The 15,945-nt window shown below is 49.8% G+C and overlaps 7 protein-coding genes across 7 annotated transcripts; 5 read left to right on the plus strand and 2 right to left on the minus strand.

Annotated features, from left to right (window-relative positions):
• Positions 1 to 177: 177 nt before the first annotated feature.
• Positions 178 to 2,206, minus strand: N7455_002171 (T6SS phospholipase effector Tle1-like catalytic domain-containing protein; the record flags this gene model as incomplete). The annotated part of the gene is made up of 2 exons (XM_040951003.2): positions 178 to 2,037; positions 2,087 to 2,206. The coding sequence occupies 2 exons, from the start codon at positions 2,204 to 2,206 to the stop codon at positions 178 to 180; spliced, it is 1,980 nt and encodes a 659-aa protein (XP_040818341.2).
• Positions 2,207 to 4,826: 2,620 nt separating this feature from the next.
• Positions 4,827 to 8,300, plus strand: N7455_002172 (peroxidase/cytochrome P450 family protein; the record flags this gene model as incomplete). Its single annotated transcript, XM_040951573.2, has 3 exons — positions 4,827 to 5,338; positions 5,398 to 5,639; positions 5,695 to 8,300. The coding sequence occupies 3 exons, from the start codon at positions 4,827 to 4,829 to the stop codon at positions 8,298 to 8,300; spliced, it is 3,360 nt and encodes a 1,119-aa protein (XP_040818367.1).
• Positions 8,301 to 8,740: 440 nt separating this feature from the next.
• N7455_002173 (dynactin subunit 5) lies at positions 8,741 to 9,474 on the plus strand (the record flags this gene model as incomplete). The annotated part of the gene is made up of 2 exons (XM_040951978.2): positions 8,741 to 8,798; positions 8,896 to 9,474. Exons 1-2 carry the CDS (start codon positions 8,757 to 8,759, stop codon positions 9,472 to 9,474), a joined length of 621 nt encoding a protein of 206 aa, XP_040817512.1. The 5' UTR covers positions 8,741 to 8,756.
• Positions 9,475 to 9,598: 124 nt separating this feature from the next.
• On the minus strand, positions 9,599 to 12,224 carry ccg9 (putative trehalose synthase (Ccg-9)). The gene is made up of 6 exons (XM_040951512.2): positions 11,970 to 12,224; positions 11,492 to 11,907; positions 11,161 to 11,436; positions 10,629 to 11,093; positions 10,459 to 10,568; positions 9,599 to 10,392 (listed from the first exon to the last, which is right to left on the minus strand). Exons 1-6 carry the CDS (start codon positions 12,072 to 12,074, stop codon positions 9,677 to 9,679), a joined length of 2,088 nt encoding a protein of 695 aa, XP_040818408.2. The 5' UTR covers positions 12,075 to 12,224; the 3' UTR covers positions 9,599 to 9,676.
• A 613-nt stretch (positions 12,225 to 12,837) lies between these two features.
• Positions 12,838 to 13,568, plus strand: N7455_002175 (ADP-ribosylation factor family protein; the record flags this gene model as incomplete). The annotated part of the gene is made up of 4 exons (XM_040951454.2): positions 12,838 to 12,931; positions 12,990 to 13,295; positions 13,351 to 13,463; positions 13,527 to 13,568. 4 exons carry the CDS (start codon positions 12,838 to 12,840, stop codon positions 13,566 to 13,568), a joined length of 555 nt encoding a protein of 184 aa, XP_040818294.1.
• Positions 13,569 to 14,353: 785 nt separating this feature from the next.
• N7455_002176 (hypervirulence associated TUDOR domain-containing protein) lies at positions 14,354 to 14,629 on the plus strand (the record flags this gene model as incomplete). Its single annotated transcript, XM_040950923.2, has 2 exons — positions 14,354 to 14,402; positions 14,472 to 14,629. 2 exons carry the CDS (start codon positions 14,354 to 14,356, stop codon positions 14,627 to 14,629), a joined length of 207 nt encoding a protein of 68 aa, XP_040818046.2.
• A 475-nt stretch (positions 14,630 to 15,104) lies between these two features.
• Positions 15,105 to 15,671, plus strand: N7455_002177 (uncharacterized protein; the record flags this gene model as incomplete). The annotated part of the gene is made up of 1 exon (XM_040951566.2): positions 15,105 to 15,671. One exon carries the CDS (start codon positions 15,105 to 15,107, stop codon positions 15,669 to 15,671), a length of 567 nt encoding a protein of 188 aa, XP_040818454.2.
• Positions 15,672 to 15,945: the final 274 nt, after the last annotated feature.

Raw genomic sequence — 15,945 nt, forward strand, 5'->3', positions numbered from 1 at the left:
ATTTATTTCTGACTATTCCGATACTACCTCCAGGGCTCCATTCTATGAGGTTGCGTAAGAATATATAGCATTTAACATTTAACACAATTCCTCCCAATTAGCTATTAGACAGTATAGAAAAAAAGGCCAAGTCAATGGCATATAAACAAAGGAGAGAAAAAGAAGAACAGGGATATCTCAATGGTTGGTTTCTTCCTCACCCTCCTTGCACTTAGAGATGTTCTTGCGGACATAAGTCTCCCGCACCAGATCACCTTCGTGCTTGAACACCACCCACTCACCCATACCGTACTCCTCTGGTGCAACACGTATACCACGACCACCACCACCAACAATCACATTACCAGGACGGTATTTGGGATCCGCCTGCATACGCCGGATAGCAGAAACGTGAAGCTCAGCATCAAGCGGAACATCCCGCACCTCACCACGAGGCAAAGGCCAACTAATCGGCTTCCACGACCCATCAGGCTGCAGATCCATACGACGGAATGGGAGCCATTCCATAATGCGCCACGTGATAACCGACATAGCAGGAATACCCTGGTTGAACAACAGACAGTCATGCAGCAACCCCTTCGTACTTGAAGTATGCAGCGCATGCCAGAAGTCGCGACTCGCAGCAGTGCGCTCTTTCTCATCAGGGATGGAACGGAAAGTATCATCGTTTTCAGCATGAGGCTCAACGCACCGACTCGGCCGTCCGGCATTAATTTCTTCCCGGATGGGGCTGTAATCACCGTCGTACTCCTCCAGACACTGGAACTGTTTCATCTTGCGCTCATCGAGCTCGAGTCCGGCCTTTTGCGCTTCCTGTGTCATCCACACGAGCGGCGCGTGGCTGAGCGCCCATGACTCGCCGTCCGAGAGCGTCCATCCACCGCCAATGTCTGCGTGGCAGCCTGGGAACCAGACCTCGTGGATGTCTTGGTCGTCTTCGTCGTCGCTTGAATCGACTTCTATGGCGGGGATTTGCACTGAGAGGGTGTTGGAGTGCCCGCTGTGGAAAGACTCTTTGCTTCGCACTGAGCGGAGATCATCCATTGACGCTTTGGGCACTGCGAGGCTGCGTCGGGGAGAGGGTGCGCGGTATTTGTTAGGCTTCATTGTCCCACGTTCACTACCGGCGCGGGAGGATGGTTGTGAAGGTGTGTGTGGGATTTGGTGGTGCGAGGCACGGCGCCCGGTGTGGTAGTATGTCTCTCCAGTGCTGGGCCCATATCTGGGAGTATTGAATTCAGGCTCGGCCTTATCTCCATCCTGCTGTTCCTGCTCGGGGTTGTCATTGATTTGAATGACAGGAACGTTGTCTGGGGCTTCCTCCTGGGGCTTCTCTTTGTGATCCGGGTGGAAGAGGTGCAGGTGGTTGGTGGGCAAATGGGGGCGACGGCGGTGTTTCTTCTTCTCCTTTGGACGCACGCCAGAAATCAGATCCTGGCGGAACTTCGCGCGACGCTCGTCAATACCCACGGCATGGCGAATCACTTTAGCTGAACTGCGTGCCGTGTAGGGGAACTTGGTGCGCTGCATCCAAGCGGACTCGAAGCGCGGCACACTGTTGACGGTGTCGAAAAGACCCATGAAACGGATACGCGAGATGGGGCGACTGAACGTTTCACGGAAAGCTTTCATGTAGGCGAAGAGCTTCTTCTTTTCTTCGCGCTCTTCTTCCGAGTCGTCGGACCGCTGCTGCCATTTGGCGAATGTCTTCCATGCAAAGCGGACCAGCTCCTCGTTTCCTGCTTCGAGGAGACCGATATAGTCTAGCATCTCTGCTAGGAATCGTGCGATGTATGAACCACGACTAAACCCAATGAAGAAGATCTCATCGCCAGGGGAATAGTATCGCATCAGGAACTTGTATCCACCCATGACATGCTCGTCAAAGGAAGACCCGACCGCCGAGTCCTTGGCCTTTTGATAGGCGGACTTGATACGTTGGATTCGACCATGGCTAGTCAGCGACTTTGAGGTCACATATGTGCCAATTCCCGGCTGGTAGTAATGATACTGGTGACTCTTGCTGCGGTCAAGCATCTGCAACTTCTTAGCATGGGCTCAAACCTTGGCTTGCAGTCTCACTTACGCGAAAGATTTTGAGCACATTGCTATCCGACTCATCACCAGCGAATTTGTTTCCGGTACCATCAAAGCACAGCACAAACTGCTTTGGCATGCCCATCAGGCCTTGGTTTTCATAAGCCATGATGCCACGGAATGATAATACAGTCGGTCAGACAAAAAAAAGGGTCGAAAATTCAGGCACACCTGATAAGACCTGAAGGGGGCTATATACGAGAAGGGGGGGTGGAAAAGGCTCAAGGTTGGGGTGACGCTTTCATGCAGCTGGGTACAGCTGGTATTACACGAATCAGCGCCCTACATCGGACCCAGCAGAGAAGGGGGGAGGTTGGCAGGATAAGAATGTCCAACCCACTAGCCGATCGCTGCAGGTTTGTGAAAAGTATACGTCAAACCGGAGCGGGCTGACGGGCGGGCCCCCAGACTTGGCACATTCCCATGACAACATGGGCCTTATGTCTTACTTTTGGGATGCTTTTCTGTTAATGATCAGTGACTTGCGTGCAGGTAAAGGTTACACGAAAACCTACTTCGATCTAATGGAGGTGCATCCCATCCAATGGATACGCGTCGGTAATCATTGCTGGATATGCGAGTTTGTTGCGAACCAGGCTGAACCTGACTCGAGTGCGTTCTGCACGAGGGGTGCGGGCTGTACGGGCCGGACCTGGATAGCGCGTGGATTTGGAATTTCTGTGAGAGCTGAATAAAAACCAAAAGAGAGACTTGCAGATTTTAATTCTTTTACTACTCCATCCTCAAGTACTCATTGGCCCTATGGGTTTCTGAAAGGAGAGGATACTAGGTGGTGTTCGGGATATTATTGTCGATCCTTCCCCACATAGCCTCTGAGAGCTTGTAGTGACTAATGATTCACGAGGTGTAAGGGGGTGTGAGGCGCTCCTAGTTGCTCCTAGTTGTTCCGCCGCATCGGTTCGGTCTTGAGCGATCGATCTGGTCTAGCTTTGGCGCTAGCTTGCTCTAGGTATCGATATGCATTGGTCGTTCATGGTCCTTCACGGCCCAGGGCCGCGATCCACTGGTGGACCTGTCTTTACCGCCGTCACTTTCTCTAGTCAGACTTGAGAAAGTTTTTCAAGGTATCACTGTGACTAAGGAGTACCAGATTTATATATTATACCAGGAGAAACATTCATCACATCTGGGATGGCTGACAATATGGAAATTCACGAGTCATCCCGCGTGGAATCGTGGAATTGTTTCAAGCTGAAAAGGACAATACCCGAAGGGGAAGAAGAGTGGGACTTCTACGGAGTAGCCTTTTCTTGATAACCCGAGAAAAAAAAAGGAAGCCAATCGTATTTACGGCTGAACAAGGGATCTTTGTGAATTGGCAGCTGATCTAAAGACAGGCGATATTATGCATATATTATCCATCCATGGACAGAGTAGGCGGGAGCGGCCCTCCCCAAGGCAATGAATGACCCATGGTTCCATAACCGAACTATGAGGTTAAAATATCAAATCAGAGCAACTCTCATCTTGATCATCCGGGGGGGGGGGGAGAAATAAATAATGCACTTTCCCATTTTTCATATGGAAACTCGCGTTCTAAGAAGAAAGCCACGAGGATAGTGGAATTGGTAAACAAAAAAATAAGACCCTGAAAGTGGGGAGAGATGGATCAGATTATGAATAATTCGCGATGATGACTGGCAGACTTGACCACCAATGACAGGCGACACAATGTGGTTCGTGCAAGCTGACGGCCCGTTCGCCACTTAAAATCCCATAGTCAGTGGGTGAACAGGTGGGTCTCCGACGATCAAAACCAAAAAGAAAAAGTTTTGCATGGACAGCTCTGGTTCTCTGTCACATTAGGGACCTTCCTTGCATCAATCCCATCAGAGTACTCCGTACTCCGTAGTATGGATAGTATGGAAGAGATAACCATAATTGGAGCCAATGATGGAATAAAAATTTGACCCCCCAGCCAGCCACAGAGTACCATTGAAATTTTTAATTTTTTTTGTCGAAATGCAGAAAGTCCATCTTCCTCCCCCCCCCCACTTGGTGTCGATTTAGTTCGATCTTGAGATCTTTTTGCAGTTAGGGGATCACCTCGTACACGTAGTGTACACCGCTGATTATAGACCGGTATTACAGCATTTTTCATAGTCATTGGTCTATTATCCGACTACTCTTCCGAAGCTGGTGATGTATAGATCAAGATCTGGGTTTGGTATTCAGCTCACCTCCGGGCTATGCCATGCATGCCACAAAAACTTGGTCATACTATATTAAATTGAATCATATGATTCCCAAGATATTTGGGTATTCTGTATAGTCAAAGTACATACTAGAACAGATAGTGACATACATATCCCCCTTTCTCGGGTATCCAAAATCATAAATGACGATCAATTACTATATTAAGACACTTCATCATCGAGAAGTCCACTCCAGAGACTCCACTTGGAAATTGAGCTTGTACCATGCGGGGCTGGGATATTTTGTTACAGAGACCAGGTTCAGGCCCGAGAAAAAAGAGATCGACCTAATGCTCTCCATCAAATCAAATGCTCTCATAGTCAATCAACTATTGGCGATAACAAATCCGCCACCTCTTGGACGCTCCACAGTCCTGCAGCTGACTTGCGTCGCCCGCACAGCTCGTTTTAAAGAACACCAGCTTCTGATTTATTCCCCCTGATCTGGCCCTTTCTGTTTCTTTTTTCAATTTACTTTCTCCTCCTGACTTGTTTGTGTCATCATCTTTCACAATGCTCAGGAGATTCTCTACTCAGTTCAAGCGGTCCAAGGACTCCAAGGACTCCAATGGTGACACCGAGCCAAAGATCACAGACAAGACCACAGAGAAGAGCAGCAAGCGCGCCTCTAAGGTGTCGCCAAGTCGCAAGTCCACGTCTACCAAGGAGGAAAACCACGTCGTGAAGCGTGCTGAGGTCGTCGCTGTATTTGAGAAGTATGCGCAAGCAATTCACGCTTCACAGGAACCTCTGCCCAACCAGACCAGTGATGGTACCTTCTTGAAGCATGACAAGTCTTCCGGTCTCATCAATGACATCAAGTCACTGGGATTCCGCGATGTCAACACCGTCAAAGACCTGATTGCCAGCAAAGCCTCCGGCGAACTTATTGATGACAAGACCTACTTGATGGAGCGCATAATCCAGATGGTCGCGGATCTGCCCGGTAACTCCAAGACCCGTCCCGAGCTCACCAGTGTATTCCTGGATGAACTGTGGAACTCAATTGATCACCCGCCTCTCTCGTGAGAAATCCCCAATTGGAGACTGTTGTTTTGAAGTTGCGCGCTAACACTGTGAATAGTTACATGGGAGACGAGTACAAGTACCGCTCCGCCGATGGCTCAAACAACAACCCTACTCTCCCATGGCTGGGAGCTGCTAATACCCCATACTGCCGCACAATTGCTCCCCTGACCATCCAACCCAGCGGATTGCCCGACGCCGGTCTGATTTTTGATACCCTCTTTGCCCGTCAGGAGTTTACTCCCCACCCCAACAAGGTCTCCAGTGTCTTCTTCGACTGGGCCTCTTTGATTATTCACGGTAAGTCAGTTACGCAGGAGGTTACAATTCAGGCGCTAATATGCTGGTCCCGTAGATATCTTCCAGACCGACTACCGCCAACAGCACTTGAACAAGACCTCCGCTTACCTTGACTTGTCCATCTTGTACGGTGATATCAAGGAGCAACAGGATCTGATTCGTTCCCACCAGGACGGAAAGCTGAAGCCCGATTGCTTCTCCGAGGGTCGTTTGCAGGCCCTTCCTGCTGCCTGCGGTGTCCTGCTGGTTATGCTGAACCGTTTCCACAACCACGTCGTTGGCCAGCTGGCTGAGATCAACGAGAACGGTCGCTTCAGTAAGCCCCGCCCTGGTCTGTCCGAGGAGGACACCAAGAAGGCCTGGGCCAAGCGTGATGAGGACCTGTTCCAGACCGGTCGTCTTATCACTTGCGGTCTGTACATTAACATCACTCTGTACGATTACCTGCGCACCATTGTCAACTTGAACCGCACCAACTCCACCTGGTGTTTGGATCCCCGTGCCCAGGTTGAGAAGGCCGGTGCCACTCCTTCCGGCCTCGGCAACCAGTGCTCTGTCGAGTTCAACTTGGCCTACCGTTGGCACTCTGCCATCAGTCAGGGTGACGAGAAGTGGATCGAGCAGATCTACCATGACCTTATGGGCAAGCCTGCCGAGGAGGTCACCATGCCTGAGCTACTGATGGGTATGAAGAAGGTTGAAGGTTTGCTCGAGGCTGACCCCGCCAAGCGCACCTTCGCCCGCCTGCAGCGTGATGCGGATGGATACTTCGATGACGGAGAGCTTGTGAACATTCTGACCCACGCCACCGAGGACGTGGCGAGCTCTTTCGGTCCCCGAAACGTACCCAAGGCCATGCGCTCTATCGAGATCCTCGGTATCGAGGCTTCACGTAGATGGAACGTCGGTTCTCTCAACGAGTTCCGTAAGCACTTCGGTCTGAAGGCTTACGAGACTTTCGAGGAAGTCAACTCCAACCCTGAGATCGCTAATACTCTCCGCCACCTCTACGACCACCCCGATTACATTGAGCTGTACCCCGGTATCGTCACCGAGGAGGCCAAGGAGCCCATGATCCCTGGTGTCGGTATTGCCCCGACCTACACCATCTCCCGTGCTGTGCTGTCGGATGCCGTCGCCCTTGTCCGTGGTGACCGTCACTACACGATCGACTACAACCCCCGTAACCTGACCAACTGGGGTTACAACGAGTGTCGCTACGACCTCAACATCAACCAGGGCTGTATCTTCTATAAGCTGGCCACACGCGCCTTCCCTAACCACTACAAGCCTGACTCCATCTACGCCCACTACCCTATGACCATCCCCAGCGAGAACCGCAACATCATGAAGAATCTGGGTCGTGAGCAGGATTACTCCTGGGACAAGCCCGCCTTCACTGAGCCCCGTGTCAACCTGACCTCTCACCAGAATGCCAAGCTGCTCCTCGAGAACCAGAAGGACTTCCGTCCCAGCTGGGCCCGCTCCATGTCTGAGCTCTTCGGCAAGGGCGAGTTCGATACCAAGCAGCGCGAGGCCATCGGCAAGGCTCTCAACACCGAGGAGTTCCCCAAGCTCGTCAAAACCTTCTACGAAGACATCACTGAGCGCCTGATCGCCGAGAAGAGTGGCCAGCTGGGCAAGATCAACCAGATCGACATCACTCGCGATGTCGGCAACCTGGCCCACGTCCACTTCGCCTCTACCATCTTCGGCCTTCCCCTGAAGACCGAGCAGAACCCACAGGGTCTTTTCACTGAGTATGAGATGCACATGATCCTTTCCACCATCTTCTCCGCGCTCTTCTTCGACGTCGACGCTCCTCGCTCGTACACCTTGAACCGCGCCGCCTCCGCCGTCTCCACCCAGCTCGGCCAGGTAGTCGAAGCCACCGTTAAGGCCGACACGAACAGCGGTCTCTTCTCTGGTATCCTGAACAACTTCCGCCCCCATGACAATGCCCTCCGCGAGTTTGGAATAGAAGCTATCCGCCGCATGAAGGAGACCGGCTCCAGCGCCTCCGAAATCACCTGGTCCGCCATCGTCCCAACAATCGTCGGTCTGGTCCCCAACCAGGGCCAGGTCTTCACCCAGATCATCGAGTTCTACACCGCACCCGAGAACAAGGCCCACCTCGCTGAAATTAACAGCCTCGCCAAGACCAACTCCGCCGAATCGGACGAGAAGCTCTACCGCTACTGTCTGGAGGCTGTTCGCCTGAACGGCACCTTCGGCGCCTTCCGCGAGGCCAAGGAAGCCGTCACCGTTGAGGAAGACGGCAAAACCTACACCATCCAGCCTGGTCAGCAGGTCTTCGCCTCCTTCGACCAGGCCAACCACGACCCCAGCGTCTTCCCTGAGCCAAACCAGGTCAACCTTAACCGTCCTCTTGATTCATATATCAACCACGGCCAGGGTCCCACCACCGGATTTGGTGAGCAGATTACTAAGATTGCCCTCGTTGCTATGCTGCGTGTCGTCGGGCGTCTGCAGGGTCTCCGTCGTGCTCCCGGTGCCCAGGGCCAGCTTCAGAAGATTCCTCAGGAGGGCGGCTACCACGTTTACCTCCGCGGTGACGGAACTTCTTACTGTCCCTTCCCCATGTCGCTTAAGCTGCACTGGGATGGTCCGTTCGAGCAGAAGAAGGCTCCATCTTCCTAAGAGTTTCCCCTTATGAATTTGTTGGTTGAAGCTGCTTATATCAAAACTGCGGACATGCTGTGCTATGTGGAGGTAATTAAGTTTGGGTTGGCTATGATTATATGCCCTTTTGTTTGTCTGTTTTGTTTTCGACGACCTGGTCGTTTGCCAGGATATCCAGAAATTGTTGAAGCTTTGTTTATAGCAGTGTAATGTATAGTTCATGAATAATTCACTGGTTTCATTTTTTTTCCCTTGGGTGCAACCCAGTACAGTAGATAGAGAGAATTCTAAAAAATTCAACCATTCTCAAAAGATCATTGCAATCGGTCTATTAACATCGTCATAGTTGTTTCCCTCCACCGCCTTTGGACTATACTGCCACATATATTATCCCGGGGTCAAGCTATATATTTGTTACAACTCCAACTCCACAATTGCAGCATCACACGACAGGAAACCTCGATATTGCTCAGAATGCCTCCACCAAAAGCAGCAAAGGGTGAATACATCGAGACCGTAAGCAATTCCCCCAACCTTACCCTCTCAATTCACACCAAATCTCCCAACCCACCCAAAACAAAAGAACCCAAACCTAACCACCCAAAACAAACAGGACACAGGAAATAAAATCTCCCGCCGATCCCAAATCCACGGCACACAACACATCATCCTAGGCGGCAAAACAGTAATCCAAGCCGAAGCCGTAATCCGCGGCGACCTATTCCGCACCGCAACACTCCCGCCTCCCAGCGACCCCAACAACCCAGCCGCACCAGCAGCCGCAAACCCCAGCACGCCCAGCGTGGCAATAACAGTCGGACGATACAGCTACATCTCCAAGAGCGCGATCCTACGTCCGCCGAGCCGTTTACACCGCGGCATCCACTCATTCTACCCGCTTAAGATCGGCGACCATGTTTTTGTCGGCGAGGGTGCTGTTGTTGAGGCGGCGTCGCTGGGGAACCATGTTCATGTCGGCAAGGGCGCAGCTGTAGGTAGTATGGCTATTATTAAGGATTATGCTCATGTGCTTGATGGCGCCGTTGTTCCGCCTGGTATGGTGGTGCCGAGTTGGTGTATCGTTGGTGGGAGGCCTGCGAGGATTGTTGGTGAGGTTGGGGAGGGGTATGGTGTTGAGGGGGCTGAGGGGGGTATGGCTAGGGAGAGGTATCGGGTTGTTGGAAGGCCTTGAGAGAGGTTGGTGGGCTTTTTGTCTTTGGTTTCGTTTTTGGTTTTGTGATACCCCCCCATGCTACATACTTTTAACGTTTGTTTTTTTTTCTTTGAGATATCGATTTGTATACCAATTGAGTATCTCCTGTGACAGACAGTTCGGATTTTGTTTTTTATATACGTGCTGCTAATCATCGAAGGAGTGTCAAAGAAAAGTACAATTATCCCATATTCTCCACCTTGACTGCACGTTTGAGCCGCAGTTCATCGTCTTTGTTAGGGATACCAAGCTTTTCAAACGCCATATCATAGATCCAACGGCCATTGGGCCGAACGGACTCTCCGCGCGACAACGTCGCAGAGAGATACATCCAGTCGAGAGCATTTCCCACGGTACTCACTTCATCACTTACATTGTGAATACCATACTCGGACATGCGGAGGTACAGATCGTGATCCGTCCAGAGTTCAAACAAGCGCTGCGCCACAGCATCGGTATCTCCAACATCAACCAGGAACCCGTTCTTCTCGTGCGCAACCTGCAACGGGATGCCGCCGGCACGCGTAGCGATGACTGGTTTGCCTTTGTGGATTGCCTCGGAGACTTTTATCTCGAAGCCTTCGGATGTGGATAGTTGCAGTGCGACGGTTGCCTTGGAGAGAATGGCGTTCAGGACTTGGTCGCAGGGCCGCACGCGCATCGCGCAGATCAGATGGCGGATATCTGGGACTTTTGTGTCAAGGTATTCGATTACCTCATCGTAGATTTTTCCTCCGTCGGGATCATCTACTGATCCGTGTCCGCAAATTAGTAGTTTGGGAGGGACCATATTTGGCGCTTCGGCTACTAGTTTGTTGTAGAATTTCTCGTAGGAAACCAATACATCCACGATACCCTTTGACGGGTCGAAGCGGGCGATTTGGACGATATATGAATCTGGGTTTGTGTTAGTTTTCACTGAGGAATCTGGTCATCATCGCTGGTGTCGGTTCAGCTACTAACCCTCAGGCCATTGAATAGTTGGCATATCCGCATTGCGACAGGCTGCATTGAAGATCCGGCCATAGTACGCGATGTCCCAGTCCCTCATAGTCTTGTTCAGTCCATCCAACCTATGTCCCAGTCAGTGAGATGAATGATGAAATCAGATTATCAGACTTCTCGGCCCTTACCAGTCAGTTGCCGCAGGCATATAGCCTACGATCTCTTTGGGCACATTGTGTGGCACAAAGGCGCTCACAGGGTGACTGATATAACAGTCGGCGTGTTTGATATTATCCCACAGGAATTCCCAGGACTCCGCCTGTGGAGAGCCAGGTATCGCAACTAAATCACTTCTGATTTGGATGTGGCTTCGAAAGATGATTGGGCGATTCGGAGCTAGTTTCCTTGCGATGGGAATGAGGCCTGGCATCTGGGGATCGTCGATGATCAAGACGTCTGCACCGCCCTCTGATGGTGGAAGTAAAGGTCCACCTGATCGGGTCCAGTATCTTCTGGCATTCTCCTCAATCCACTCCTGCAGGAGTTTCTTGTTCTCTGGTGTCAAGCGCTCGTCTGGATGCGCGACACCTTGGAGGATATTGTGATTTGTTTTGGTTACCCGGAAGACGCCCGGGCGTGGTTTTGGAACGTACCTGCATGGATTGAGTTAGTGTTTATTCTTGCAGTGACACAGATACATAGGTACAGGCACAGACACACCATTTGATGTCAGTGCCCAGACAATGTGAAAATCGCAAGAGAGCATGCCGCATTAATGCCACACCACCACCTTGGGGAGTGGAACTGAAAAATGCCACTTTGACATTGCGTTCTTTCAATTCAGTGCCGTAGCGTTGCACCGCGGCCCAAGTTCTATCCGAGACTGTTTTCTGGAAATCACTCAGGCCCGCAAGTCGCACATGGTAAGCTGTGTCTACTTCCACGAGCCCGAGGAAGCCCACTTGTAGCAGGGGCGTGTTTTCCGGCCCAAATAGTCTGTATACACTCAGACTCAATGATTCCTTTGTAATATTGAATGGGACCAACCAACCTAACACCTTTTCGGGCCATGGATTCAGCCTGTTCATCGATGGTCTTTTCATTCCATCCATTAGATCTCGGATTTGAGGTCGCACTAGCCTGTTCGACGCTGACTCTGTCTATGAGAGTTGCGTTCGACAAGACCAATGGAACAATGTCGAGCTCCGCCCAAAGGCGAGGACATAGTCGAGGGCAGTGCTTTGCAACATGTTCAGGCATTGATATTCCAACAATCTTCTCGAGATGGTGTTTTGAATACGTGCTCAGTTTGGAAATTATGAAGTCAGTAGCTTCGTCCGCAGATGCTTGACCGTTTGTGAACTTCTTCTCGATGAAGTCTAGTAAATATGTGGTGTCACGGATTGCGATTGCTATAGTCGATGTATAGTGATCTTCAAAACTGCTGGATACTCCGGCGTAGATAGTCTGGTAGTCATATTAGGATTGTCAAGAAGTGGCTCTTACTGCTACTTCAGAGAGATTCATACATCTGACGGCGGCCCTAACCAAGCATTTCGCTCGTATTGTAGCGCCAGTCGACGCTGCCGCGTGACAGAGGCATGGCGCTCGAACTTGTGTCCTTCGCCGGGCATGGCTCTTAGGAATTTCAAACAATTAAAATTGTCCCAAGAAAGAAATCAAGAAAAGAGCTGTCCGATATGTATGTTAACCACCTTGTGTGACTTCATTTGACCATGACGTAACGACATTCCACAAGCTGAGGATATGTCGCCAACGACAACCATGTTTCAAACCTCCTCGTGATATTTGCCAAATTTAGTAGGACGGTAATACACTGATTACATTGGATGTGTAGCAGAAGTGTAAGTGTCATTGAGTGAGTATCTTACAAGAAAGTGACATGCTACACTATATACTATCGGAATGATGGTTGCTCCGATGCCGATCATCAGGAAAGGCCCCAACCATGGATCTTGCGATTTAATAACATCGGGGAATGTGTTTTTGATAGACATATGAACTTCCATTGTCCATGGCATCAAACAATGGATAAAGTTCAAGAATGCTATACATGAAACTGAATACGAGGATGAAACTGCCTCGTGTACCTCGTGGGAACGGGCTATGATGAGTAAGCTCAGCCCAAGCCCCTTTTCTAGGTTCCCCCGCCTCAGGGAAATTAGATTGAAGATCACGCACCAACACACCTTCTTCTCTCTTTTTTCTATCCTTTTGTGGGCGGACCTGTCGTCTCAATCGAAGTCACTTTGTACGGAAACGTCTGGTGTCTTGCATTCTCTCTCCCAAACCCGCAATTCATACGCGGGTCGCAATTGTTGATATTCCGCCAAACAGCTCCTGAGCACGTCCGACACCGCGTCAACTCCCGCAAAAATGGGTGGACAAGTATCTAAGATGATGGGCAAGATCTTCGGGACCAAGGAGATGCGTATCCTCATGTTGGGTTTGGATGCTGCTGGAAAGACGAGTATGTTTCCTGAACCTTACGCGAGACCCCGGTCAAGATTGGCTAACATTCCTTTTAGCAATTCTCTACAAACTTAAACTCAGCAACCAGGACGTGACTACCATTCCTACCGTCGGATTCAACGTCGAGAGCGTGACCTACAAGAATGTCAAGTTCAACGTCTGGGATGTCGGTGGTCAGGACAAGATCCGACCACTTTGGAGACACTATTACTCTGGCACACAAGGATTGATCTTCGTGGTTGACTCCAGCGACACGGCGCGTGTGGAGGAGGCTCGCTCGGAACTACACAAGATCATCAACGATCGTGAAATGAAGGATGCCCTGCTTCTGGTGTTCGCCAACAAGCAAGATATTCCTGGCCGTGCGTATCTCCCGTTCCTGGAATTCGATGAATTTACCCGCTGACCCACTTCTAGACTTGAGCCCGGAGGAAGTTACTCAGCAGCTTCAATTGACTAAGCTCAAGGACAAGCTGTGGTACGTTGCGCCTAGTGTTGCAACGGATGGAACAGGTATTTTCGAGGGTCTTGTAAGTCGTGTCCCTGATCTATCAACTTGGAATTCCCAATCTAACCGTGCTATCTCTTACTAGGCCTGGCTCTCAAACAATGTCAAGACCCAGCCCCAGAAATAAGATGCACCGCTGTGATTTCGAGAGGCGCTCCTCAAGCCGCTTCGTTGTACAACATCTCGCATTATCAAGTGTTTTCCTATTTTTCTCTTCATGTCCGTGTTCTGATGACAAGACGACGCAGCATTTGGGCTTTTGTTTCCTTGGTCTTTTCTTTTGTTGGCCTTAGTTATCTCGTTGCTTTTTCCACTGTTTATTTTCACTTCTATGATATCCCCTCTGTTCTTATATGGGCTTGTTGGGTCCAATTTAATACTTTAATTCCATCGTGCTCTCTACCAGCGTTGTTATTGTTTGTGTATACCCTTGGTCGATTGTGGATGCGCTTGTACACATAATGGCTACAACGGAGACAGAGGAGACATGTTCTGGCATTGGTTATAGAAAATAGAAACAAATGACATACTTCTGATTAAAGTGCGTGATCAAATTCGCATCCCCCGAGTCGTCGTTTCCACGGAGTCAACCTCCGCATTAGATCCAGATGTCCATATAGCAATGGATCAATTCCAACCCAATCAGCTGCTTCTCCCTCTACCTCAATATGACGATAGCGGAAACTCGTTCCCCCATCCTATGCAAATATAAATAGAATGATAGTTTAGAGTTGACTTTTGCAAGAGCCTCTTTTCTACCTGCAAACATCAAGAGACTGCCCTACTCTATTTGTCCACGCAAACTTGTACAATTCAGTACATCTTCTCGGATATCCAAGTTCAGAACTCTCACGCCTGCCACTACCACTACCACTACTACTACCTCCATCTGCCCCAACAATAACAATGCCAATGCCTCGCTACAAAGAAGGACAGAAAGTTAGTTACAAACCGGTCGGTGGTATGATGCACCCTTGTCTATAAGATACATATACATGTTCCAAATGAACCATCTAACAAAATACAATAGGCGCGCAATCCAGAACCAGCATGAGCACCGGACTCATTCTTGAAAACTTGGGGGGCCGTAGCTCGTCAGACGACGAGCCACGCTATAAAATCGAGAACCTGCACACCCACAAGAGCTCCAGTATCAAGGAGGGCAATATCAAGGGACCGGCGGAGTAAACCGTTGATCTTTCTGGTACTGGGAGATGTATATTGACTTAGCATACTAAATTGAGCTGGATTGCTTTGTCTAGAAATTTCCAGTATTCATCATAGTTAGGTGTAAGCCATTTTGGATTAACTCATTGTCAAAATATCGATGTTTTGCGCTATATGTGAGAGGTAACAGCATGATTGGAAACGCCGACGATCACATTGTTTATATTGAGGTCTTTAGATATCTGTCTTGTAACTGGCAGATATATGTATTCTCAGTGCCCGAATGACGTAGAAATGTGATAAAGAGAGCTTAAGAGATCCCTACACATTTGATACGTTTGATTGGTTTCGTCACCACAACTTCAGCAAACGAAACCTAAGTTCGCTCAAGGAAACCTCAACTAAATCGACTATTTACAGCTGGTTGACGGCAGGTACCGATAAAACAGTGTATACTCACAGCAAAACACTATACTGATGCCTATTTCTCCAGACGATGAGCGACTTTCCACCGCCGGGGACCACCATCAAGACAAGGGGTTTCAGAGAAGTGTGCGAGGTCGATGGCCGTACATTTTTCCGGAAAAGGGGTGCACAGGAGTGGACCGAGGACACTTCTAACCCGGAAGAGTTGAAGCCGCCAGTCGAAAACCCGAGTCTCTATCTCTACCTCGTCCAAGAAGAGCAAGCCCCCGGAGAGCCCAATCATTGGGCACTGTTTCTTGCCGACGAAAACGAGCCTGACTACGGCTATATTTACCAAGTCACGGGAGACGCAGAGGATATGAAATACGAACCATCGGCCGAAAAGATCAATGTCGTTGATGCTGGCCTCACTTCTAATGTCTACACCCTGGCGGTTGTATCCCAGGAACAGGCCAGGGCGGCGAGGCTGGTGAAACAGGCTGCAGAGGAGGAACTTCCTCCACAACCGGAGAATCGGAAGTCTGTTACGGAGAACTGTCAGGGTTGGACTATGCGGGTTATTGATAGGCTGGTTAAAGAGAAGATTGTTATGCCTCAAAAGCTTGAATTGGCTAGATCCTTGATGCGGGCTGTTTGACGTCGGGAGACAGCCAAAAGGCCAGTGCTACATCTCGCGTTTCATGTAAACAGAGAGATAATGTTCTTGATTCTTACATACGATGAGAGGGAGGGAAAGAATTTGGACTGAAAAGAAGCTCGTTAACTACATTCAAGAATAAAGACATCAAGTGCTTGTTCAAAGAAATATCATAATTCGTCCAAGGCATCTAGTAAACAACTGTAAAACCAAAATCCCAACCCTTGTTACATTTGTTGAAAAGTAACGAGAATGGCATTGATCAAAATTTTAA

The sequence above is a fragment of the Penicillium solitum genome (genome assembly GCF_028829755.1).
Source record: "Penicillium solitum strain IBT 25940 chromosome Unknown utg000001l_segment0_segment0, whole genome shotgun sequence".
Taxonomy (NCBI): Eukaryota; Fungi; Ascomycota; class Eurotiomycetes; order Eurotiales; family Aspergillaceae; genus Penicillium; species Penicillium solitum.

What these genes read in the sequence shown, in the direction of transcription:
- ccg9 (XM_040951512.2), bottom strand. Translation starts at nt 12,074, where the DNA reads ATGCCCGGCGAAGGACACAAGTTCGAGCGCCATGCCTCTGTCACGCGG. An exon ending in ATGGCCCGAAAAGGTGTTAG is followed by an intron (nt 11,437 to 11,491) that starts GTTGGTTGGTCC and finishes GAGTGTATACAG; the next exon opens with ACTATTTGGGCCGGAAAACA. An exon ending in AACTATTCAATGGCCTGAGG is followed by an intron (nt 10,393 to 10,458) that starts GTTAGTAGCTGA and finishes ACACAAACCCAG; the next exon opens with ATTCATATATCGTCCAAATC.